At 50.2% G+C, this 26,151-nt stretch overlaps 1 protein-coding gene across 2 annotated transcripts in view; it reads right to left on the bottom strand.

Annotated features, from left to right (window-relative positions):
* The window catches only part of ARRDC1 (arrestin domain containing 1), a 69,760-nt gene extending 43,609 nt beyond the window's left edge, over positions 1 to 26,151 (bottom strand). Inside the window, exon 1 of one of the 2 annotated variants that reach the window (XM_048822899.2) lies at positions 25,808 to 26,151. In XM_048822899.2, the coding sequence (XP_048678856.1) occupies positions 25,808 to 25,925 (118 nt within the window). In that variant the 5' untranslated portion in view covers positions 25,926 to 26,151. The remainder of the gene's footprint in view (positions 1 to 25,807) is intronic. The other variant, XM_048822897.2, reaches the window with a different exon arrangement.

Raw genomic sequence — 26,151 nt, 5'->3', positions numbered from 1 at the left:
TCTCTGGATGACCCACTGATTGGAAGTAACAGAAGCCACTAAGTAGCTGACTCAGATCTACCCGGCCCTACCTGAAGGGTCTCCCTTCATCCAATCTTGCATCTAAGCCTGCCTCTGACATCTCCTGCCAGGGGGAGTCTTGTCATCGTCACTCATCTTGGCCTAAACTTACTTCCCTTCCACTGTTGTGACCTCACTATCCTCCCTGCGACACAGGCCCATAACCTGGGAGTTCTCCTCAGCTCCTTCTCCTCACACAGCGAAGCAAGCAGTGTCCAAATCTTGCTAGAACACATTCCAGGTCCATGCAGCTAGATTTCTCAGTCAGGTTCTTCAACATTCACCTTATTGCTGTAGCCTCCTACCCAGTGTCCCTCACACCTGTGTCATACCCTCCAGCCTACAGCTCTGGAGATCATCTCCTTGGGCAGTCCTCTGACCACACCATTCACTTGGAATCATTGCCTTCCCCATTGCACTGGGTTCAGTTTTCTCCCCCATTCAGACTCAAGGTGCCAATTTACTCCATAAGGTTCCTTGTGCCTGCAGTGCTGTAGTCATCATAGAATGAAGCAAAGAGCAACCACCAGAAGACCCACTGGTTACCATTTTTTCCTGCATTGACCAGTAGCTAGACAGAATACGTTCTACCCCCCTCCCACCCCAATACTGCATGGAGATTGACATGTGTACATAACATGACTGGCTTAATCTGGAAGGAGTTCTTTATAGACCACCACAAAGAGCAATTCTTTTTAAGAGTCAATGCAATATAGAGTCCAACGCATTATACTTCCCTTCTTAGCTCAGAGGCAAGGCCTTCTGTAAAAGGCTACCAGACTGGTTTGAGGAATGCCTTCCCACTACAATACTTCCTAAGCAGGTGGCCAAATGAGAGACTAAGTTCTCTGGCCATCAGTTGTGATTTTGCTCAGTGGTGCAGACACCCAGACAGCCCCCAGCCTCTGAGCCGGTATGTGTCACCTGACAGGCCCACATTAGAAATTAATGGGAAGCGTGCTTCCAAATTGGCTTGGCAGCTTTGGAAAAAATCCAACCCTTCAATCCAACCCAACCTTCATCCCTAGCAGGAGGGGGTGCCCACAACAAGGAAGGGAATTCAAGGCTCAGCTACAACCCATCACTGTTCACCAGGGCAGATACCAGAAAGAACAACAGAGAGAAGCCCAGGTTTACTGCAGTCTGGACTCCCAAGCACACCAACCAGATGTCGAGTCACTCAGCCTTTGCTCATCATTAGCGGAATTCTTCCACTCCAAACATAGCTGCCACTGTCTCTGGGTTTAGTCCTTCCCACAGGGGGAAGCTCACACCAACTGCTTAGCCAGCCCATCTGTCACAGATGAACTGTTCCGAAACCCAGCCAGCTCCTCTCCCAGCGCAGTTACATTTCCCCCTCCACAATGAAGATAGTAATTTTCCTGTCAAATTCTTAATCTTTACAGTCCCAAAGGACACCTCAGGCTCTCAACAGGAAACCTCCATGGGCCACTTCGGATGTTCTTAAGCAATCAGCATCTGTTGCAATGCCCAGTTGCAGAGCATTACTGCCTGGTAGTTAGGGCCTGCCTGCTCTGAGGGCACTCTGCAAAGTTTTTATCTAGGCACAGATGCATGCATGCGGAACACAGGGGACACAGCCAAGCTTGCAGTGTTTGCTTTAGTCTAGCGCATAGCTGTGGATGCTTGCTTGATCTCCCTTATCACAGGCCAGAACCAGGTTGTCTTTGGCACCTAAGGACTCCTTGGCTTTCTGTCAAGGAAATGGGAGCAAGTCTGTGGCCCAGCTGAGCCACTGGACTCAACTGTCTGCCATTCATTCAGTTTTCTGTCGTTCCAGTGGAATCCTGTCACAGTCTCTATTGCAGCCACGTTCCTTTGAGTGCGCTAGACCCACACGCACTACAGGAAGAGCTATTAGACAGCAGGGTTTCCAGATCACCCATGGGCACTGGCATTTCAGTGCCAGCTTGCTCAGCTTAGGGTTGGCTCACCAAGGCCTAAAATCCCTTGCCTTGAGCTGAGCAGCAGTTACACAGGTGGGAAAACCCTCCTGCCTTTGAAAGAGTAAAAAGGAAAGCTACAGCTGTCCTCCTCCTTTAAAACCAAATTCCCTAATGAGCAGTAGGGGCTGGGGGAGGACAGAAAAAGGCTTTGGACAGGTAACTGTGCACCCCCCTATATTGTCAGCTCTCATGATTTTATCGGGACTCTAGCGATGTGGGATGTTTTAACCAGTCTTGTGAAGACCGGGTGCCCCCTCCGGAATTTTCCCTTACTCAAAATGGCTACTGTGTCCCATTACTCTCAGTGGGACTGAAGCCAGCAACATAACCACTATGTCCCTATGTGCCTGCTTGTGGAAGTGACGCTGCCCTTAATAAAGTTTATGGTGGGAGGTGGCAGCGTGGATGAAATTGGACAGCTGCCACTCTATGGCTCGGGGGGCTGGACAGCAGAGACACTGTGACTGGTGGACGGGAGTGGGAAGGAGAGGGGCCTAATATAGGGGAGGTAGGGCGGGGGGAGAAAGAGTCCGGCTTAGCTCAGGCAGAGAAGAATGTGAGGGGGCAGGAGGTGTTCAGGGAAGCGCTGCTTCTTGCTAAAGGTTAAGCCAGTCTCATGGTTTTTAGGAGATACCCCCATGCATAGCAATGATTGATAGGCGTTCAAAGTTCGCTCATGTGTATCTCTAACTCATCAACCCCGTACCAGCGTGATGCATTACTCAGCTCCATGGTTCTCGTGTTATTTGCTATCCAGCCCTTCTTTTATCAAAAAAAATATGCCAGGAGTACTCAAGGCAGAACCAGGAAACCTATGGCAGTCTCCCTATCTCAGAGGGGAGGGGGAGGGGAAGCAGAGTCTCCACCTGAGCAGCCAGGGAGAGGCATGCATTTAAATTTGACTTTTCAACCTGAAATCACTCGCAGGCAGAGGAGTAAAGGGGAGTTCGAGTCAGACTCAACGCTATGGGATCGTTTTGGGGGTGGGCTGACTCATGATTTTTAACCTCGAGAGGACGATACTGGATCTGTAGCACCCCAATAGAAGTTCCACTGGGTCACTGCCTAGGGACGGAGAGGAAGGTGGGCAGCCATGTCCTGGGCACAGAAGTGGCTATTTCTCACTGCTATACCACTTAGCACCAGCAGGAGCGTGAATTTGTGTGGGGGGGTGGAGGGTGAGAAAACCTGGATTTGTGCTGGAAGTGGCCCACCTGTTGATCACTTTAGATAAGCTGTTACCAGCAGGACAGTGGGGTGGGAGGAGGTATTGTTTCATATTCTCTGTGTGTATATAAAGTCTGCTGCAGTTTCCACAGTATGCATCCGATGAAGTGAGCTGGAGCTCACGAAAGCTCATGCTCAAATAAATTGGTTAGTCTCTAAGGTGCCACAAGTACTCCTTTTCTTTTTGCGAATACAGACTAACACGGCTGTTCCTCTGAAACCTGCTATACCACTGGGATTAGTATCCCCCCTTTGGCAGTGCTGTACTGGCGGGGCATTCATCGGTGCAGAGGCTCCAAACGTTCGGCCTGTGTGTACTTCCTGGGGAGAGGAAGGATGTGGGTAGTTTCCCCATCACACTATCCAATTTCAGGTATTTGAGCCACACTTACAACAAGCAAACAGAAGGGGTTGTCAGTAAGTTGGTCACTCTAAAGTGACACCAGCAGCCCCATATTTCTGCACTTTCCTGTTCCACTGGGTGGACTTGATATTCCACTAGTAAGAGCTCCAGGGTTCAACAGAAACAAGAGACACCCAAGCCCCCCCCCCCAATGTACATAGAGCAAAATCCAGAAGTACCCTGCGCTTGCAGTACAGCCAGGCCTATGAGATGGGCAGCCGCATCTGCATGCGCCCAGTGATGCCGCACGTTATGGGTCTACGGGATGCAAGTAGGAGAATCGAGTGATGGCGAGATGAAGGCAGACAGATCGGCCACATCCAGCTGTGTATTAAAGGTAAACCGAGTCAGCAGAGGAGCCTGAGCACATTGGCCTCCCCTCCAGGTGATTTAAGAGAGCAGCCAAGTCCTGTTCAGAGCTCAAATTGCTTTTCTCTGTCGATTCAGAGCGTGGCAGCGTCTACCCTCAGGAAAGCTCCATTTCCATCGTAGGTGGGAGAAAAGCAAGGACAGACACACATGCGAATGAGACACTGTGTGGCACTCTCCCCTACAGGAGAGGGCAGGGAAGCGTAGCAAGCAAGACAGAGGGCTACGATTTCTTCTGCTTCCCACAGCTCTAACCGGATGTTGCCAATGTGCACAGAACGTCACCTGCTGTCCTGCATGAGGAGTGAATACAACGCCCAGCAGGACATTCTGCAACAAAATAAAATCCAGAAGGTCGCAACCCCTCCCCTTGCCCCAGCTACTCTGAAACACCTCAGAGAGACAAGTCTTCCTCCTACACCCACTTCTTTGTGAAGAAGCATCCCCATGACAATGGGGCTAGAAGTCAGGAGACCAGGGCTCTGTTCCCAGCTCCGCCACTATCTTGCTGTGTGACCTTGGGCAAGTCACTTCCCTGCCATGCCCTGTTTCTCCACCCACCCTTTGCTTGATTTTAAGCTCTTCAGGGTAGTGAGGAGCTCTCTGGGTGTCTGCACAGCACCTAACAGGGGCCCCAATTTTGACTGGAGACGGGGTGCCATTTAGGGAGAGCAGGAAGGTAGTTCCTCGCTGAGTTTCATACCACGTTTGGGTATGAAGTTTGCAGTAGGAGGGAAGATGCTCTCCCTGTCCCGCAGTCCCCCATGGAGCCACTGCTAGCTGCTCTGCTAGGGACTGGGAGCCTCCCTCCTGATCTGGGTGGGGGTTGATGTCAGGAATGGCCTCCATTATGTACCTGGGTGGAGCACCTCTTTCTCCAGCCCTTGCCCTGCTGAGGTGCCTGGCAAAGCCCCTAGCTACCCACTCCCTGTACCCTGAGCTACCCCCTCTTCTGGCACAAAGCACTACCCCCTGCCTGCAACCTCCCCAGTTTTCAAACTTTGAGCTGAACCCCTCCCCTTTGTGAGTCTGGTGCCCCCCCCCAAACCCTGACAGGCTGGGTGCCCTGCTGAGGTGAGTCAGGGGATGGAGGTGGTGCGGTCTCACCAGGCCCCAGCACATGGAGCTGGCCCAAGAAGTCAAACTATGCCGGGGGCAGGAGAGAGGAGATAGCAGCAGGTGCTCTGGGCAGCTAGTGATTCAGCTTTGTGACATGGAGATTTATTTGAACACCAGCCAATTTTAACTTTGGGGCCCAGTTCTCATCCTCCCTCCATTAGAGGACAGAGTCAGCCGAGCACCACGGTTTAATTAGATTCTCCATGTGTGTACACACACACACACACCCCCTGCACCTTGAGACCAGGAATTCCTCCCACGTATCTGCAGCTGGACCCCAGAGACGAGCTTTCAGAAGAGTCAGTCGATAGCGGAAGGCACCAAAAATAGCAATAGCCAAGCCAAGCCCTCCCTTCCTAAAGAGAAAGGAGAATTATCCTGAGCACCCACGCCCCGATCAATGAATAAAGTGGGAGGAAGCTCCTTCATAACCAACACAATGCTGGGGATAGCAACAGTACATCCGGGCCCCATATGCGCTAAGACTGGGCTTTATAGCAAAGGGGGGTGTCAGTAAGTTGGTTTTTCACCCCACTCCAGTCCCAGTAGGGTCATAAGAGCAAATTAAGTGCTAGCACAGGCTGTTTTCAGGCCTTGAGCACCATTACAGCCTGTGTGACCGCCTGGCTGGGGCGACACGAGAGGAGAGTTCTCTGCCCAGCTTGGGCCAGCTGGGCAGCGTGGGGCAAGTAACATTGCCTCTGGTGACCCTTTCCATCCTTGGCTTGCCTAGTGAGACTGAGCTCGGGGTGGGGGTTGAGGGGGGGGCGACGGTGTGATCTCAGTTGGATCCTCTAGACTCTTGTCTAGTACAAGACATTTGTCCCTCTCTCTACACTAGCAGCTGAAGAGCCACGTTTGGCACCAGTTGATGGGATTGAAGTGGGAGGATGATTGACGGAGGACGTTACTGACCTGTCATTGCCAGCAATGGGTCAATTATCTAGCATGGCCAAGGCACAACAGAGACGTGTCACACACACCCCCATCCCTGCACCACCTCCCAAGAGTGAGCGTCAGGGAGCAGAGCTGGCTTCAGACAAAATAAGAAGCCCACACCAATTTGCTGAAGCGGAGGTACAAGATTCTGTATTCCAAGACATGCAGCAGGTTAGAAAATGCCACAAAGGTCTCAGCAAGTTCCTGTAACAAGCAGCATGTGTATCAACCTATCAGCAGGTTGAAGGATTCATCTCAGAGACAGAAGTCAAAGCTCAAGTGCGCTCGGAGTTCTTGCTGGCCTTGTTGGGTGTATGGTAGGCCCCAGTATTGTACGGAGGGGAAATAGATGGTTGGAATTTAATTGAGGACTCTGGGTGTCCATCTGCCAGCACTAAGACAAGACAAGACTTTGGAAAGTTTGCGAAGAACTACAAAATCTCTAGGTAAAAAATTAGTTACTTTTAGTCTCTGCTCAATGTGTAGAAGAAAATTAAAATAGAGTGCATCTCGAAAGGTCAATGGAAACTTCATTAGTAGCAGAACACAAAGGGGACTAACTTTCAAAGGTGAAAAGCACCTTCAGTTCCCACAGATTTAAAAAAAAAATCCAACACCTTCATGTTGGAGGAGCAAGGAAATCTATTGGAGAGAGGGCTGGGAAGTCTCAGTGGAAGAGCTGGCAACCTTAGCTTCATACTTTAGCAATTTATGCAAATTTGGGAAAAGAGACACTCCCAATTAACCAATAGCTACTAATTAATGTTTAGCTGTCCCCACCCTGCTGGGGCTGTCCTATCAGTTCTTGTATGGTTTTATATCTATATATATATATATATATATATATATACACACACAAAAAAGTCCTATGTACTGAAACATTAGAGCAAGTCATCTGAGCAAGATGAGAGGAAAGGGTAAGAGGCAGTACTTTGGTTTTGCAAAACCAAGAGTGGTTTGGATCCAGATTCTAATTTAGCCTACCCTTCATTTACAAGGGGATGGGATCATTTCCCTACTTAAAAGCATGCTCTTGGAACAGGGTTTTTGATTCTACAAAATGGGGCAGATATGCTTAAGACTATGTCAGGGGTCCATCGTGTAACCAGGCCCCTGGCATGGCTATTTGTAATATAGAAGGGGATTTAGATTCCACTGGTCTGGAATAGATACTTGTCACCCACACTGATTACAGCATTAAAAAGGGTGAGAGAACTTGAGTTGCGGTAACTGAACTTTGATCATTGTGACAAGAGGGAGAGCACGCTTCCCAGGAGCTGGAGTTGTGTCAGATGCAATCATGTGAATCATGGCTGAAATAAGAAAAGGAGGACTTGTGGCACCTTAGAGACTAATCAATTTATTTGAGCATGAGCTTTCGTGAGCTACAGCTCACTTCATCGGATGCATACTGTGGAAACTGCAGAAGACTTTATATACACAGAGACCATGAAACAATACCTCCTCCCACCCCACTCTCCTGCTGGTAATAGCTTATCTAAAGTGATCACTCTCCTTACAATGTGCATGATAATCAAGGTGGGCCATTTCCAGCACAAATCCAAGTTTAACCAGAACGTCTGGGGGGGGGGGGGGGGAACAAGGGGAAATAGGCTACCTTGCATAATGACTTAGCCACTCCCAGTCTCTATTTAAGCCTAAATTAATAGTATCCAATTTGCAAATGAATTCCAATCCAGCAGTTTCTCGCTGGAGTCTGGATTTGAAGTTTTTTTGTTTTAAGATAGCGACCTTCATGTCTGTGATTGCGTGACCAGAGAGATTGAAGTGTTCTCCGACTGGTTTATGAACGTTATAATTCTTGACATCTGATTTGTGTCCATTTATTCTTTTACGTAGAGACTGTCCAGTTTGACCAATGTACATGGCAGAGGGGCATTGCTGGCACATGATGGCATATATCACATTGGTGGATGTGCAGGTGAACGAGCCTCTGATAGTGTGGCTGATGTGATTAGGCCCTGTGATGGTGTCCCCTGAATAGATATGTGGGCACAATTGGCAACGGGCTTTGTTGCAAGGATAAGTTCCTGGGTTAGTGGTTCTGTTGTGTGGTATGTGGTTGTTGGTGAGTATTTGCTTCAGGTTGCGGGGCTGTCTGTAGGCAAGGACTGGCCTGTCTCCCAAGACTTGTGAGAGTGTTGGGTCATCCTTTAGGATAGGTTGTAGATCCTTAATAATGCGTTGGAGGGTTTTTAGTTGGGGGCTGAAGGTGACCGCTAGTGGCGTTCTGTTATTTTCTTTGTTAGGCCTGTCCTGTAGTAGGTAACTTCTGGGAACTCTTCTGGCTCTATCAATCTGTTTCTTTACTTCTGCAGGTGGGTATTGTAGTTGTAAGAAAGCTTGACAGAGATCTTGTAGGTGTTTGTCTCTGTCTGAGGGGTTGGAGCAAATGCGGTTGTAGACGATGGATCGTGTGGTGTGGTCAGGGTGAAAGCTGGAGGCATGCAGGTAGGAATAGCGGTCAGTAGGTTTCCGGTATAGGGTGGTGTTTATGTGACCATTGTTTATTAGCACTGTAGTGTCCAGGAAGTGGATCTCTTGTGTGGACTGGACCAGGCTGAGGTTGGTGGTGGGATGGAAATTGTTGAAATCATGGTGGAATTCCTCAAGGGCTTCTTTTCCATGGGTCCAGATGATGAAGATGTCATCAATATAGCGCAAGTAGAGTAGGGGCTTTAGAGGACGAGAGCTGAGGAAGTGTTGTTCTAAATCAGCCATAAAAATGTTGGCATACTGTTGCGCCATGCGGGTACCCATAGCAGTGCCGCTGATCTGAAGGTATACATTGTCCCCAAATGTGAAATAGTTATGGGTAAGGACAAAGTCATAGTCCTAGTCATAGAAGTGTTCAGAGACAAAAACACCCTATCACCCGTGGGTGAACACTGTTTACAAAGCGATCTCTCCATATCCAACCGGTCTTCAGCCTCTGAGGAAAGACAAGCCTGGGGGGAGCTTAAATTCAGAACTCTGCTGAATCATGGACAAACAGAAACCTTGGATGTATGGCTTATTACAACAATCTGTAACTCACTAGCCGCCCTTTTCAGCCTAGGACTGCAGAGGTGTTACTGGGCCACTCTACCTTGAGCAGCCCCTTAGAATATGTGCTAATTACTTCTGCTAAACAGCCTGTTCCACCCTGCATTTAGGAGTACATTTCCCAGACCTGAAGAAGAGCCCTGTGGGGCTTGAAAGCCTGTCTCTACCCCCAGCAAAAGCTGGTTCAATAGAAGATATGACCTCAGCTACCTTTTCTGTCTTCTCAGAGTCAGACAGTTTATAGTCTAACGACAACATTAAGTTGTGGCTCCGAGGAGATGTGTGACACAATCGGTGTTCAGAGCACAACAAAGCCAGTCAGGTGCTAGAGAGGTGTAAGATTTCCAAGAGCCATATATGTATAGTCCAGCTAAGGGATGATCAAGCAGGGAATAGCAGTCTTTAATTATATGAAGGATGAACAGGGACATTAGCCACATCGCTAGGGAGAGTTGGAAGTGGACAGAACAAGGCACTGGAAAAATATAGTTTAGAGAACTGTGTATTGTAAGGAGAGGGATAGACCAAGACCTAGAGGTTCCTTTTCCGCTTGAAGTTGCGGTGGCCTCTTGGCTGACCGTAAGGTTTTTCCTCAAGTATTAGCACACACAAAAAAATCCATATCATGCAGTGGAGCTACTGGGCACACAAGAAGCTGAAGGAGAACAACCCTTGATTAGCCCAAGATGGAGAACAGACATTGTACATTTCCCTGCCATTTATATTACGGCCAAAAATCGTAGGAAGACACTGCATAATTCTAGTGTGGTAACTTTAGAGTTCCTCTTTAACCCAATATCATGGGTATTGATCTTCAGGGGTGGAAAAAAGCCTGTGTTGTTTTGTACACTAGGACTGGGAGGTAGACCCTGTACTGAGACACAGGCCATCACAAGAGAGGCCGTACAAGAACGGCTGGGACCAAAATCAGTCAGTCTAGAACAGCTATTACTCCAGCATGTATTTACGCTTCGGTGACCTTCTTGGGTTAAGGATTCACTTGCTATTTGAAGGTAGATAAAAGTCAGACAGGAATACAATGCTGCCCAGTGTTATCGATGCCTCTCATACCACGGTTGCCAATATGCTCAGGCATGACAGTGGTCATTAGAGCCAGATTTCCTCACTGACTTCAGCGAGGAGTTCTGCCCCACGAGGCATGGCCCAACAGGATGACATTCAAGGTAGGACAGCAGCTGCAAGACTGAACGTCCTTGTTTTGCAAAAGGGTTGTGTTGGGCAGAGGGGGGAGGCAGCAGCAGCTAAAAAGTGAAGGGGAGGAGCATCTCTGCAGAATGTTTCCTTCCCTGCTACTCTACGATAACCCCAACCACGATCAAATGTATCTCTCTCACACACACTCACACTACCCCCCCAGAGCAAGAGAAGCAGCTGTAAATGCCACTGTTTTACCTCTGCTTGGGTAGCTGACCATATTTCTGAGGACAGCCATGCACACATGGATCTACAGACAGCTACCACAAACAAACAAGCTACCACAAACACACACCTGCAGTCAGAGTAGTTTGCAGGGACCAAAGCTGTGGGAGTCACGACAGAGAGACCAATTCTAAAGATAGGAACCCTTCTCTGAGGAGCATCTTGTGCCCCATCTCCCCATGCTTCCCTCTAGGAATCCCACCACCCTGGTGGAAGATTACTCTTATGCAGAGACCTACACACAAGACATACACACCCAACGGTCCAGTCCCACTTTGAGGGGAAAAGTAGGATTTTGTATAGACTTGGTGCTAGACCGCTGTGAATGTTGTGTCATGCCTTGGGAAATAAGGGAGGTGCTCAAACCTCCAACCTACGCGGACCGTTTAGAGAATCAGCTGAAAGCTGCTTCTTGGAAGGGGCCAGGCAAGACAGTTACTCTTAGAAGCACACCAGTTAACATGGAACAAACTGGACTAGCTAGTGGTTGGCTACAACAAATTGTGATGGCCAAGGGAGTTGCATTCAGCACTAGCTCACCACTACAGCTGACCTGTGTCTGCAGCAGGGTTGTAGAAAGTCCAGATCAACTGCCAAATCTAGCCTGTAGTATCCCTCCCTCTGTAGAGTTGAGCTGCAGGTCTGTATTGCTTGTGAACTCCAGAGAGTTTGGGTTTGTCCCACAAGGAAGAGAAATAGGAGCAAGTATTCTGGCAGAGTAAATTTGGATAATACATGCAAATATTCAAATTAGACACAGCCCTTGGGCTACAGGCCATTTGCTAGTCCAGCCCAAGGGGATGCATCTGGGTTTGTGCAATCTTCCCCCCGGGGTTTTACTTCAAAGGAATCCTAAAGAGCATCCCCCTGGCCAAACTTCACCCTTCCTTGACCTTTCAGCACATTGCTGCAAGAGGCCACATAGCCTGTGTCCGTAATACCAAGAACCTGGTCAGGTAGAGTTTTTATTTTATTTTTCAGGGTAACTGTCTCCATGCTAAGGAGAAGTTTTGATTTAGGCAAATACAGATTTCCCCCCCCTTAACAAAAGCGCTGTGCAGATAGATCCCCATGGTGAAGAAAGTAGCGTTCACTTGTCAGTGTCCCCCATGCGATACATGGGTCCATCTTCTCCGGCCTGCAAGCATTTTCTTCAATGATAGACAAAGTGAGCATGACAAGAGGACCGGTTCCCTTCCCCTCCCCAAATCAGGGATTTCGTCTGCATGCATCCCAGGAGAGGGGAAGAAACAAATTAACTGCCGAGTTCAGATTTAATAATTTTATTAAGATAATGTTGAAATAAAAAGGAAACGGTACAGAGTTCAAGCATAGAAGTTTCTAGTTATCAGGGAATAAGGTACAGATTATCAAGGGGTGTGAAATTCGGTTAGGAGCTGGTGGCATAAGGAATACATAATCTGCAATCTCCCTGATTGGGGGTAAAAGTTTAACCAGTCAAAGTACAGACATTGAGATATGGGGGTATGTTGTCCATAAAATGGCTATGTTGAGGTGTGGAATATAATGAGTGGATATGATGATGGGGATGGATCTACCCTCATTTGGTGGGATTTAATGTTCATTGAATTTATGGTTCCAGTTCATACGGTCCAATGGAAAAAAGTCTCTCAGTCCCTTTCCCATAGTGGATGCACGATGTCGTACCGGCTCACACCTCCTGGTAGTGTCGGTGGCCGGTGATGTGTTCGATGTAGATGTCCCTGGACCATTGGATGGTGTCTGAGACGATGAGGCGCCACATGCGCCGTGCGTAGCGTCGACCGATCCCACAGGTCTGCAGCACATGCTCGTTGCAGGGGTCCCAAGCGCCCAGGGCTCCGACGATCAGGGCATCCATCTGCACCTCGTAGCCCTTCGCTCTCAGGGTGTCGGCCGGGGGGGCGTATTTTTCCAGTTTACGAGCTCGGGATTTGTGGAAGGCCAGGGTCCTGTTCTCGAAGGAGACCGTGATGTCGATGAGGATGATCTTTTTCTGGGCCTTGTCGGTGACAACCATGTCGGGTCGCAACGGGCTGTCAGTACTGGGGATGGTGCAGTTCACGGCGACCTCCCCCAGGCACGGTGCGATGGCTTTCACCAGGCGGTTCTGGATGGCGTTGTGACGCAGCTGCCAGGCTCTGGAGTAGGGCTTGCAGCTGCACAGGACGTGGGGCAGGGTCTTGTTGGAGTAGCCGCACTTCCTGCAACACTTGTCTCGGTTCCCGTGGCGGACGGCTCCGTTGAGCGGGACGCAGTTGAGCCGGGCGTGGTGGATGAACCGCCAGTCGGTGAAGCCGCCCCCGGCGAGGAAGTGGTTGCTGGCTTCCCATTTGTTGGTCAGTTCGAAGGCTTTACCCTGGTCTGGTTTACGCTTCAGGGTTTCCATGCACAGCGAGTGGATGGCTGCCTTCAGGGTCCTCTCCAGCATGCCTCTGGCGCTCATGGTGATGATGGCGTTTCCCTCAGACCTGATCTGTGGCACCAGGACTCCCAGCTCCTGGCGCTCCTCGCACCACTCCCAGCGGCAGCCGATGCGCTTCCCCAGGCGGCGCGTGGCGTTGTGAGCGCGGGACCACAGTGAAGCAATGTCACACCAGTCCCGTCCGAATTCGCCATCCAGAGAACCGCTCAGGAAGCTAGCGGTGTCTTTGCCGATCCGCTTCTTTGTTGCGTCATGGAGGGCGTTTACTGCGATGTTCCTTACCATGGCGTCGGGACACGTCAGCAGGTGGAAGGCGTGGGTGATTGCCGCCGTGTCACACAGGTCACCCATGCGGGGGACATTGGCACCGCCATGCCTGTGGGCGATATAGACCAGCTCGTTGCTGGCTGTCTGGGGAAGGAACAGCCACTTCTTCACCAGCTGCCGGACTTGTAAACAGGAGTCTTGTGTGTTTAAGCCTCAGGCACTTTCCCCTACTTAGGCAACACACTTATTTATAGCACCATGCAGGTTATCAGCACGCTGGCTGCTCCAGGAGGAAGAAAAAAAGGAGTCACCTTGAACAGCTGGAACAAAATCCAGCTTGCGAATGTTTACCACCAAGCCTGTTTCTTTACACATGCGGCAAGGTGGGGAGTGGAAAGTGAACCAGTGCATCCCACTTAGATTTGTTTTGGTGGTTTGGGGGGGGAGGGGGAAAGAAGAAGAAACGAGAGAAAAGTACAACCAACGTGTGCTCATCATTTAAAAAAAAAACTGCCAGAAGCAACTAGTTTCTTAGCAACAGGCATCAAGCGCTGTTCCTCCTGGGGCAGGAGTCTCGAAACTGACCTCCAGCAGCTTTGCTGTACGAGCTCATTTTTAGCCCCCTTCTGTCACTGCACTGGCATGGGAGCATCTCTTCACAAAGATTCCCCAACCCCGACATAAAAGGGTTTCTTGAACTCAGAGACTGGGTTAGTTCCAAATCCTGCTGCTTCCGTCAAGTCTTGGAGTGGGGAAGTTACTTTCCCCTGATAACTCTCGTTATCTCCCTTCATCTGACACACATGCACAGTGGGCATGTCCATGTAATTACAGAGCCATGTGATCGGCTGCACCTTTGATTTACTCTTCTGCCTAATGATCCTGGCTCCTGGAGGCTTATTCCAACACTTCAGATCCTCAAGTAGGTTCATGGGCTTTGGGGATCAACCTGCTGCACAGATGTTTCCTTTACTCTCCTCCCCCACAAAGTTACCCCAGACTGGAGTCTAGGAATGACAATATTCCTAGACCTGGGCTTGCAAAGGAAATGTGTGGGGGGGAAAGAGACACAGAAGAGGCAGAGAATCTGTAGGGCCACTTACAGTAGCCCGACACATTGCCAGCCTTTCCCCAGTGGGTCATTCTTCTTCTCCCAAAATGTGTACAGGGGTAGGAGTGAAGAATCCCACCCCTGGAACGAAAGTAGGGTTGTCAACTTTCGGTTTGCGGAAAACCGAAACCCTTGCCCCACCCCTTTTCCAAGGCCATGCACCCCTCCCCTCGCTCCTTCCATTCCCCCCCCATTGCTTGCTCTCCCTCACCTTCACTCACTTGCTCATTTTCACCAGGTTGGGGCAGGGGTGCGAGAGGGGGTGAGTCAGTTCAGCTGGAGCACATTTAAATATTAAGCCAGTGTGTACCGATATGGCGCTTATCGCTGTCGTCAGAGAGCCGCACAACCCCCCCCCCCCCCCCCCCAGTGCTCCTGTGAGCATAGGCAATGCTATTACTTCCTGGTTTCAGGGGGATCAGAGGCACAGGGAGGCTAGGAGTACGTCTCTACTGCACAACATCTGCAGCAGTCGTCGTCTCAGAACCCAGACCAACCAATTCAGGCTCCTGCTACGGGGCAAACGACAGTCTTGTAGATGTTCCCGCTCAGCTCTGGAACCCAGCGGGGCGGGCATGCCTACACCGCTATTTCATCACCCCATAGCATGAGCTCAAGGCAGCTTACCCAGGGTCTGAGACCCAGATTCACTGCCACAGGTTGCCCCTTTTTTTAAAGGCACAGTACAGACATGCCCTACGTGACTTTCCCACGGTCACACAGGAAGTATGTGGCAGAGCTGGGTACTGAACCCTGGTCTCTAGAGTCTCGGGCCGGCACCCTAGCCACTGAGCCAGGCTTCCTCTCATTTTGATTTACCAATGGCTCATTCTGATTTAGCCTAAATCTGATCCTAAACCGACTTTAGCTAGACCAAAATAGGTTGCTAAACCTAAAATTAAAAGAAGTGTCCACACCACATTTTGCACTGGTTTAAATTCATACCTTAAGTTATTCTGGTGCACATTTCACATTTAGACAAGCTCTAATGACGCTTTAGGTCCTGGCAAACACTCCCCACAAGGTGCTTTAATGCCTGTCAAGTCTACAGCCTAATAAGCTGCCCCTTCAAACATGTTATCCATGTATTGTTCTTCCCCTGTAAGCACAAAGCAAAACATCCCATCCCTGTCTGGCTGCCAGGGCAAGCCAGCAATTCAGTGAATGAGAGAGATCAGCAATAAGCAGTCTGAGAGGCCAAGATACCCAGTGCTCAGACATTCTGGGAGCACAGAGTCCTTTAAATCTGGCCAATACCAATGGCCATGTAAGCCAGCTCAGGAGAGCCGTGGGAGGAAAACAATCAATCCTTTCCCCTCAGCATCAGCCATTGTGCGTACCACAAACATCGGTTCAAAGGAGTGCGACCCCATATGGCACGGAGACTCCTGTGTAAAACTCCTGGGACCAATCACCCATCACCACAAAGGGCTTTAGTCACTGAACAAGCCTGCTGCCTTTCCAGACTCATTTTAAGAAAGGGCTTCAATAAGGAAAGGAAATTTACACTTCGCGGGGTTATTTTTATATCCAGCTAAACAACAGTTATGTTGGCCCTGATCCCCAATGCTCTGCACTTGTGTAAGTGAGGACACAGGTTGCAGGGCGTAGGACAGTCATCATCCTCCACTTTTGTTTTTGGACAGCACCATGTAGTGCCTTTCTGGGATTTAAATAGCAACTACTAAGTCCAGGAAATTGTATGTGTACACACACACCCCTCCTTCATTTAGGTTCATTTTTGCATGGCCTCCTTTTCCAACATACCAACTTGTACCTACTCTGCTCAGAAGCTTACATGCACCTGAAATGCTGGTTATCAGAGGTGCAGAGCAGAGATGACAGTCCATTAAACCCCTCTTACGAAGAGGTTAGACCTTGTGAGACCTCAGATTCTCATTCATGCCTCCTGTTTCGGCACCTTCATGAAATGAACGGTCTCAGTCCACCTCCTGGAAAAAGAGGGCCTGCTCTGGAACTTCGGCCCTGTCTATGCTAGGAGCACTTTACTGGTACACTAGACCAGCAAAGTATTGGATTGCTAGTGTGAATGCAGCTAAAGCAGCAAAGCTGCACTTTTACCGGTATGGTTTATTTATCCTATCCACACCCCCACCAGCAAATCCCAGCTCTACTGGTAATCGCACCTAGCTGAACTGCTTCTACACCAGGGGCATCTGTCGGGGAGGGAATCACACCTCCTCGCACCTCTGATGGACAAAGCTGTGCCAGCAGAAGCCTATAGCACAGAGCCAGCCTTAAAGAAGATATGGAGCTGAACTTCCCTCTTCAGGCTCTAGACCCTGCTCGCTAATGGGAACCACCTCAGCACTTGAGTCACCGGGGCAGGGAATGTTGGGAACAAGGACATAGTTGCCAAAATGGGCACAGGTTGTTGGTGAAAGGTTGAGACAATGTATTTGTTCACCTACACAATTTATGCGTATGAATCAATGTGGACATAACAAAATGCTTGTTGTTATGGATATCAGAGAAGCCCAAGGTTTTATTTTGAGCCGAGAGTCAATTGCCACTTTCAGACAGTTTGTAATCTACAGCTAATTTATGCCCCCTCGCCCCCAAAGAGAAATCCTTTACTGCACTGGGATACTTACAGTATCCCTCCTCTGCAGCTATCCAGCTTTCTAAAAGACAGATACCTCCACAGGCTTTATATTATAGGGCTTCAATCAGGCCCTACAATTCAACTCTCATATACACTCACACATACACAGTGGTTGCACGCAGATATCCAAGAGCCGTATTTGGTACCACACAAGGTTGTATCGATCCAAGAACTAGTGACAAATATCCCCCATACCATTAGAGTAAAACCCGTCAATTCTGGTGGCAGGCCTTTACACTGCAAGTTTTAAAGACACACCCAGCAAAAGTCAAATCACATCAGACACTGGAGCGTCATCTATTTTTAGTTGGGCATCAAAGTAAATTCAGGATTTTGCCTGCCTTGAAGAGCATCTCTGTGATCAGACATCAGTTCATCTGCTTTCAGACCCCAGAAACAAATAGGAAATAAGGGAAGCGCAAGCACAGATGCACAATTATACACACACACACACAAATCTGCTGACTGGAGGCAGTTAAATCCTTTGTACATTTCTTCTCTAAGCACTTTTCACTTCCACACAAAAGTTAGAGAAGCCACACGAAAGAGATGATTATCTTTCACAGCAATCCTATAACAGGGCAAGAGGTCATGGAATGGCCTGACACAGACAGATTTGCATTAAAAAAAAAAGAGATTAAGACTGAAAACAGTGGGGGATTGAGTCTCCCCCATTCTCAGTGAGTGCACAGCAACTTTTGAGTATCTTGCCCTCCAAGTTTAATAAATAATAATTAAATGAAAGACTTAAATACCAGCGTCTAACACAAAGAGCCCAGTTGCCACTTTTCTTCCCAGCCATCATCTGATCACTTTTCTGGTCTCTGTTTCTTCAGCCTCGGCCGCCTTCTTTCGGTCACTGATCAGATCCATTCTGCACCGCCCCCTTTACTATAGCCCTCTTCCACATCCTCTACTCTCCTTTTTCTCCCCACCTGCTCTCCTACAATGCTCCCAAAAATCACACCAGTTCTCATGGAACCTATGAGAGCCAGCATCACTTTCTACCAAGAAATGGTTGATCCCCCCACAACTGCCTGCAAAATACTTTAGATGTCTCTGCCAGAGAAGTTACACTACAATACACCAACTACATTTGGATTCTTCCCCTCCACCCACTTCCAAAATCTTCCCCACCACCATGGAAAAGTAAACATGAACAAACAGACTGAACCCCAGAACAGAACATCCCCTAGATCAGGGGGACCTCAGGATCCCGATATGAACTTAGCCTCCCTCTCCATTAAAGGATATGAATTTCCAAGTGGTAGCCAACCGTAAGAAGAGTTACTCCTTCAAGCTAGGGAGCCACTAAATCCTCTCTCCTGCTTAGCAACAGACTTTTATGCTGCAAAGACTATAAGGTACAGTACTGCCCACTCTTATTTGCTTATTTTCCTGTTTATCCCCTGCAGCGGTCATGCCCCAGTACCACATTTGGCAGCATATCAGATGCTGGCCACTAGCCCTGAGACACTCAGGTCTACATTACACTTGCCCAATGATGCACTAAACACCACAGATGGCTCCTGTTCTCATGTTTCCATCAGCAAAGAGGAATTTAACAGCAAAGCTTTGCCCACAGGTGCGGCTGAGGGAGGGGAGGAAGGAAGGAGTGCACTACAGACCAAGACATACGGCGCAATCTTGAGAATAATTATTTACACAGCATTTCTGATCCACCAGTGAACTAGCCAGAGGGGCAGAAATCCCTTTTTGCACCACATCTCAGCAGACAGACTGCCACAGAGCTAGGGTGCTCTCATCCCACACATAGCTGAAGTGGATTTTTAAACTGGGAAGTAGCAAACAGTCAGCCTGGTAGACTGACACAGAATTACATTGTTCATTGCATTGATGTACAGGAATATGCAGTGGTGAGTGTTAAGCCAGCAAAGCAATGCCAGGGTCATTTGAATAGCTAGCTGGGTTTTGAATGCATGGGGAGAGGGGTCTAGGGTGGAGGAGGGGCATCGGTGCTTGGGTACTTCCCCTGAACAGGACACTTGCACACTTCTACACAGTAAACATCTTTGCTGTGTCCCTGACCTGCATTTTGCAAAAAGGACCCACTGCTTGACGGTCACATCCAGAACGATTTTATAGAGGTGCTATTTGGGGTGACCCACGAGCTTTGTCATCATCTGTACATATTCCAAATCCACTCTTACTGGCGTTACTGACCACTTGCATCAGCGGGGCCCTGTCTTCGACAGCACGCTGCTTCAGGTGCCATCTTTTCAACATCATTTTACCATGTTCAGCAGAGTCAGCCAGGACCTGCTCCCTAGTGTGGATTCAGGTTAGTATCTTTCACTTCCATTTAGCTGGCCCAGGTGGACCTTCAGCTCACTCCCGTGGGGATCTGGGCCACATAAATGAGAGATAGAGATAACCAGCTGTTATTTAGCCACAAGTTTTTCCCCTAGCACGGGTGCAGGTTAAGTTAGCTAAGCCCACCATCCTTTCCTAATCTAGACAAGCCCATAGACAAGCCAGGGGAAGAAAGATGGTCTTGGTGTTATAGCACTGAATGACAGTTTCAATTCTCAGTTCTAAAAAATCAATTTTCTCTGTGACCTGGATTTCTGTGCCTCAGTTTTGCGATCTATAAAATGGGGCTATAATACCAATAAGGATAAATACCCAGTGGGTGATCAGATAGCCCCATCGCTGCCGGTATTTAGAACCTGGATAAAGAGTTAACATGTATACACACACATTTTAGGCCTGATGTATTTGAGACTTTTATACCTTAACATTTCACTTAGTAGAGCCATGACTCTAGTAATCTGGACAGCTAAATAAGTGCGTGTGGAACACAGAGAGGAATTTTCAGAGCTGCTTTTAGAAACACCTTTAGTTTCTTCATCCTTGAGTCTGTCTCTGGTGGCGATGTGGGAGTCAGGGCTGTTCTTTTAACGATATTTTCCAGGAGGAGCTCAGTTTGATAATGGAAAATAGAACTGAAACAATCTGCTTTGCCATTGGAAATCAGAACGTTTCAAAGTTGTTGAAAGGTTAAAAAAAAGCACTTCTACAACTGAAGCAAGTGGTCAAATAAATTTAAAAAAATTGAACACACTGTTGTAGCGTTTTCCTTACAACTCTGAAGCCATCTTCCCCTGTGCTAAAGCAGAGTCTTCCAATTTGACTCAGTCTCCAGTGGTCAAGATGGCAGCTTCCTGTTCTTTAGCAGGTCAGAGTTAGTATTTAAGACTTCATTGCGGGATATTCCTGCCCACATGCTCAGGGTCTAGCTGATTGCCATATTTGGCGTCAGGAAGGAATTTTCCCCCAGGGCAGACTGGCAGAGGTCCTGGGGGTTTTTCACCTTCCTCTGCAGTGTGGGGCACTTGTTGGAGGATTCTCTGCACCTTGAGTCTTTAAGCCATGAGTTGAGGACTTCAATAGCTCAGACATAGGTTAGGGGTTTGTTATAGGAGTGAGTGGGTGGGTGAAATTCTGTGGCCTGCATTGTGCAGGAGGTCAGACGATGATCATAATGGTCCCTTCTGAGCTTAAAGTCTATGATTCCTTCAGGGAGACCTCTGACTAAACACAGATATCTCTAGTTATGGAGTTGGCACCGAAAGGTGTGCAGATCAGAGAAATGTGGTTTGATCTTAAAGGTGCAGGTGTGTTGGTATCCGAGTCCTTCTTTCAAAGGACATGCTTGAGGTTTCTAATGTGTTGGGCAAGGCAGAATGACCAAGATACTCCTGTGCTGGCCCATTGTGGCATCAGACAGCATCTGAGAGCCAGACTATGAGCCACAACATGAAGTAGGCTCAGGTTGGTGTATTTTTTTGGGCAAAGATGGTGGGATCTCAGCCTTGACTAGAGCTCCTAGACAACACCACCACAACTAACTGGATTCCCCACTGGCAGCAGCCCATTGAGAAGTCCCCTTCCTACAGTGGGCATACAGCAACCTCATTGCTGTTAGCCAGAGAGAGCAAACAGAAGAGGCTGTAAACCTCAGGGTGCAAACTACAACCCCCAACTCAGCTGCTTAGACTTGTTGAGACACTAGTCTCCCACAAGCACAATAAATAAGACATTAGCCAAGTCAATAGGGAGGATGTACAGGAATGAATCAGACAGCCTGCGTTTGCCCGGCAGCTGCCACTGGCCCTTCATGCAGACTTCACATTTGGACACATTCAGACTCCAGCCAGGGGACGGGATCACACCAAATCCTGGAGTCTAAAAATATGCAGACTCCCGCCCTGGAGAGCAGAGCCAGACGTGCAGATCTGCAAAGGCTCATGCAAGCTGTCAGAGGGAAACTGGGCCACGGACAGCCTCCCTCGGCATTGCCACAGCCAGAGGGGACATAACGCTGCTCCGTGAGCTGCTGAGTCAACCAGGACACCTCTGCCTAGAGCAGATGATCATGCCTAAGGCCAGCCCTGCATGCAATTAAAAATAAAACTTCGTCAGCTACCACTTCCCAACAAGTTTTACAGAAACCCTGCTCAGGTCCCATTACAGCCCACGGCTCACTGGTGCACTACCAAACCCACTATGCAAGTACTGAAAGGACAGGGGCTGGTGGAAACATCTTCCTGTCTTTGTTGCTAAAGCTTATTTATGCAAGACTCCAAAATTTCCTAGGCTCAAGTCTGCATAGGTTGCTACAGCAGGGCGGGGGGAACTTTTCCAAAATGAAGAAAAAAAGAGATCCTACAACAGATCTCGAGCTGTCGATGGGGTTAAAGAAAACCTTAACTGAAGGCAAAGTGAGGAAAAATGGAAGGGGGGGGTGGAGGAAGAGAAGAGACACTCTCCAGAAAGTTTGATTGCCTATGGCTGCCCCACATGCAAATAGCAGTCAGTAGCCTGGTGTAACCATAGTTACCTCACAGCTGGCCCATAATGCATCCGGGCTAGTTGGACTAGCTCAACAGAATCCTGGGATACTCAGCTCGCTGCCCTATTATTGGGAGCAGGTTCTCGGGAAGAGCGAGAGAAAAGTCAGTCTATATGCTTGGGGGGGCCGGAGAGAAGCAGGAGAGAGAAATTAGGTGTCTCATGCTGAAAGTAGTAAATAGCTTTTCCTAAGGAGAATAGGTATAAACCACCACCAGCAACGAGCCTCTAACTAGTTCTGTACAATAGCTTTCAGAAGCCAGAAAAACCAAGGTCCAATGGGAGAGGTGTTTTAAATCGAGACAGGCATACTTGCTTCCACAGCAATGGTGTTTGCCAGACAAGGTCAACAGAACAAGGTCCTGGCCCAGAAGGACTAAATCTAAATACTTGGAAACAGTCCCAAGAATCCGAGACAGAGGCAATGAGAGCAGAAGACGGGGAAGGGAGAGACTCAGCCTTAGGGGAAGCAAGAAATAATAATTTGCACTTCTGTAGCACCAGGGCTATCAGAGCACTTTGGAAGCAATAATGAAGACAGGGAAGATGCTAATACCTATTTTACAAAAAAGGAGAAAACAGGTACAGACAAAAGTTGCTCACCCTAAAAGTCACACAGGAAGCCTGTGGCAGAGCAAAGATAGAACCAAGATCACCTATCCCCAACCACCCCCATGCCATGAACCATCCCTTGCTTATACAGTGAAGCCCTGTTTACGCGAAGGAAATTCTCTAATGTAACTTTCCATCACTATCAGGTCAGTTCCATGGGTATCTGCAGGTGGAGCTGAACTAGCATTAGCAATGATGGGAAGGGGTTTAAGTCTTTTTAAAAAGACAGTTTTAGAAAGTTTCCCCCCTAGCATAGGCTGGGCCTCAGAGTTTGGAAGTTTTCAGAGGAAGATTCCAGTCTAAGTCAGGCTTCACAACTGGCAGAATTCCGGCAAACTAACAATACAGGATTTGCCGAATCTGCTACGAAGAGTTTTTCAATGGCCAAATTTGCAAACATGGTACCACAGTGCTCTCCCTCGACTACAGCCGGAGTGCCTGGCACAGACATCATACAGCCTAGCGCCTCATAGTCCCCTGACCCTCCCATCCCCACTGTCTGAGAAAGAGGGAGAACTGAGGCTAAGTTACCACCTCAGCTGGCTTGCTTGTCATTTTCATTAGTCACAGTCCAACTGGACCCAAGAGAAAATGTAGAAATCCCACTTTCAACCGCACTCTGGAGCATGAGTGCTTCACCAAGGAGCTGCTTCTCAGATCACAGCACAACTTGGGGGGAAGCCACGTAGACTGAAGAGTGTGAGAAATGGAAGAGTCAGAGGATCACTTGGACCCACCTCTGCTGGGCTTTGCCTCCAAGCTACTCAGGTTGTCATCTCTCTTTGCCCTCATGTTTGAGTAAGCATTGAGTCAGAGCTGTGGCAGCGTATTTTGTGAACCAAGTGGTTAGGGGTGCTTTTTTTGGGGGGGGGGGAGGGAAGGGGTGAGGGGAAGGAGAATATTCAGCGGGAGAGAACTAACACTCTCTACAAGGTACCTGTACATGATCTCTTTCCCCACTCCCCCAACCTGGTCCTTTACAGTCAATAATTCTATGGAGAGAGAGACACCAAGACCTCTTCAAACAGCTCTCGCCGAGCACCTTCCATATGAGAAACAGGGTCTTAACATAAATCAGAATCAGTTACGTTTAACACGCGGTGCTGAGAATGCAGATTTTAGGGCAAGCATCTATATGGCCCTATCTCCCCAGACACACACTACAGTGACAGCAGAGTTCAACCGTTACACTTGCTTGTGTTTCAAACATCCTCCACTATGGTTTGGCCTCTGTAAACACAGTCCTACCAAGTTAGGACCAAGCACATAACACATTCTCCAACCTAGCTAAAGACAACTTAGGCATGGCTGTGGACTTAACTCACTTCAGTCCTATTCACACAAGCTGGGACAAACTAGAAACAGGCCAGAACCCAGATATTCAACTTCACACTTCAGATCTTAAACTATAAGGAAGAGATCTAGTGGGGGGGGAGGGGAGAAATGGGTGGAAGGGCAGTTGATCCCACATTAGTTTACTGTAGGAACAAGTGTTGGAGACAGGGTACTGGAGTAGGTGGACCCTGGAGCAGACCACACCTGACAATTCCTACGTGCCAAACCCTGGCAATTCCCCAAACTTTATGGGGAAGTTCAGACTGCTTGTACCAAGTCCCATCTCCAGTAAAATCACAGCTGAGCTTTAGGGCAACACCACATGTCTGGTTTAGGGTTTTACACCACGGCCATCACCACAGCATCCGAGTGCCCGCTGCATGCAATCAACACGGTGGTCAGAGCCATGCCAGCAGCAAGGGAATTTGAGCAATTGTTAAGAAGGGGGGTCTAAGCAACAGCTCCCCAAACCAGGGGTGGGGGGCAACACACAGACACTGACTTTGACCAGATGGATCTCACACCTGAAACTGGTCGATGTTTCACCCATGGTTACCCCGGACAGGGAGACTGTTGCCAGAAGCCTGCTAGCACCCACCATGCGTAAACAGTCCCTTACCAAGGCTATTCTGCCCCCGCATGCACAGACCCTGAGCAGAGAAAGTTTCGTTCCCGCTGCCCATGAGCCAAGGAAGAAACTCCCGCATCCCCACGCCCTCCCTGGAGCCGAGGATGGGGGAAGGTGGGGAAATAGGAGTCACACTCCTGCTGAAGCCCCCAGGAGGTAGAAATGAAACACAACAGACAACACAATCGAAGCCCTGCTAGCAAGGGAATGAGCAGGACGGTCCAAAAGGCTGCCCCGCCCCCCCCCCATCCTGGGCATAACGGAGCTCCGTGAAAATCAGGCTCTTGAAAGTCATAAGTAATGAAACTCCCAGTAAAAAGGTGGGTGGCTGGTGGGTGGGCGGGCGGCGGGGGGTTCAACAAGGTGATACTGAACTCAACCTCTGAAGTGCAAGGGCGGATAGACCAGGAGGAGCCAGCAGGCGCCGCGGCCGGGAATCTCCCAGCCCTGGGGAGCGGGGGCCCTGCACCCGGAAATGTAATGCGCGAGGAGAGTGGAATGACACTGCGGCGGGGAAGCTCGCAGCCCAAGGAGGGCGCTTTGGGGGGGGGGGGGAGGAGAGGGAGGAGGGGCACTGCGGCGGGGAAGCTCGCAGCCCGAGGAGGGCACTGGGGGGGATGCGGGGGGGGAGGGGCACTGCGGCGGGGAAGCTCGCAGCCCGAGGAGGGCACTGGGGGGGATGCGGGGGGGGGAGGGGCACTGCGGCGGGGAAGCTCGCAGCCCGAGGAGGGCACTGGGGGGGATGCGGGGGGGGGAGGGGCACTGCGGCGGGGAAGCTCGCAGCCCGAGGAGGGCACTGGGGGGGATGCGGGGGGGGGAGGGGCACTGCGGCGGGGAAGCTCGCAGCCCGAGGAGGGCACTGGGGGGGATGCGGGGGGGGAGGGGCACTGCGGCGGGGAAGCTCGCAGCCCGAGGAGGGCACTGGGGGGGATGCGGGGGGGGAGGGGCACTGCGGCGGGGAAGCTCGCAGCCCGAGGAGGGCACTGGGGGGGATGCGGGGGGGGGAGGGGCACTGCGGCGGGGAAGCTCGCAGCCCGAGGAGGGCACTGGGGGGGATGCGGGGGGGGAGGGGCACTGCGGCGGGGAAGCTCGCAGCCCGAGGAGGGCACTGGGGGGGATGCGGGGGGGGAGGGGCACTGCGGCGGGGAAGCTCGCAGCCCGAGGAGGGCACTATGCGGGGGGGGGGGGAGCTCGCAGCCCGAGGAGGGCACTGGGGGGGGGCGCCGCCCGGGGATGCGGGGGGGAGGAGGGGCACTGCGGCGGGGAAGCTCGCAGCCCGAGGAGGGCACTATGCGGGGGGGGGGGGGGAAGCTCGCAGCCCGGCCGTGCGGGGCTCACCGCGGTACGGCAGGCTCCCGGAGAGGCGCACGGTGACGGTGCCGGCCAGCGGCTCCCCGGGGCTGTAGACGACGCGGCTCTCGCTCAGGCGGATCTCGAACAGCTGCAGCTTCCCCATGGCCGGGCTGCGTCCCTGGCCGGCTGGCGGGAGGCTCTACCCGCTGCTAGTGACGCGCCGGCCGGGAATGTCCCTGCCTCTTAAAGGGCCAGCGCCGCCCCCGCCCCCGCCCGGGGCGGGGGGATGCCTAGGAGGTGTGTCCCGCACCCGCGCACCCCATCCCCGCACCCTACAGCTAGAGGAGGAGGAGGGACCCCGGCCTCGCGGTCTGATGCCCTGAGATCGG

Source organism: Caretta caretta, chromosome 16, assembly GCF_965140235.1.
Source record: "Caretta caretta isolate rCarCar2 chromosome 16, rCarCar1.hap1, whole genome shotgun sequence".
Taxonomy (NCBI): Eukaryota; Metazoa; Chordata; order Testudines; family Cheloniidae; genus Caretta; species Caretta caretta.
This window is presented reverse-complemented; position numbering and strand designations above follow the sequence as displayed.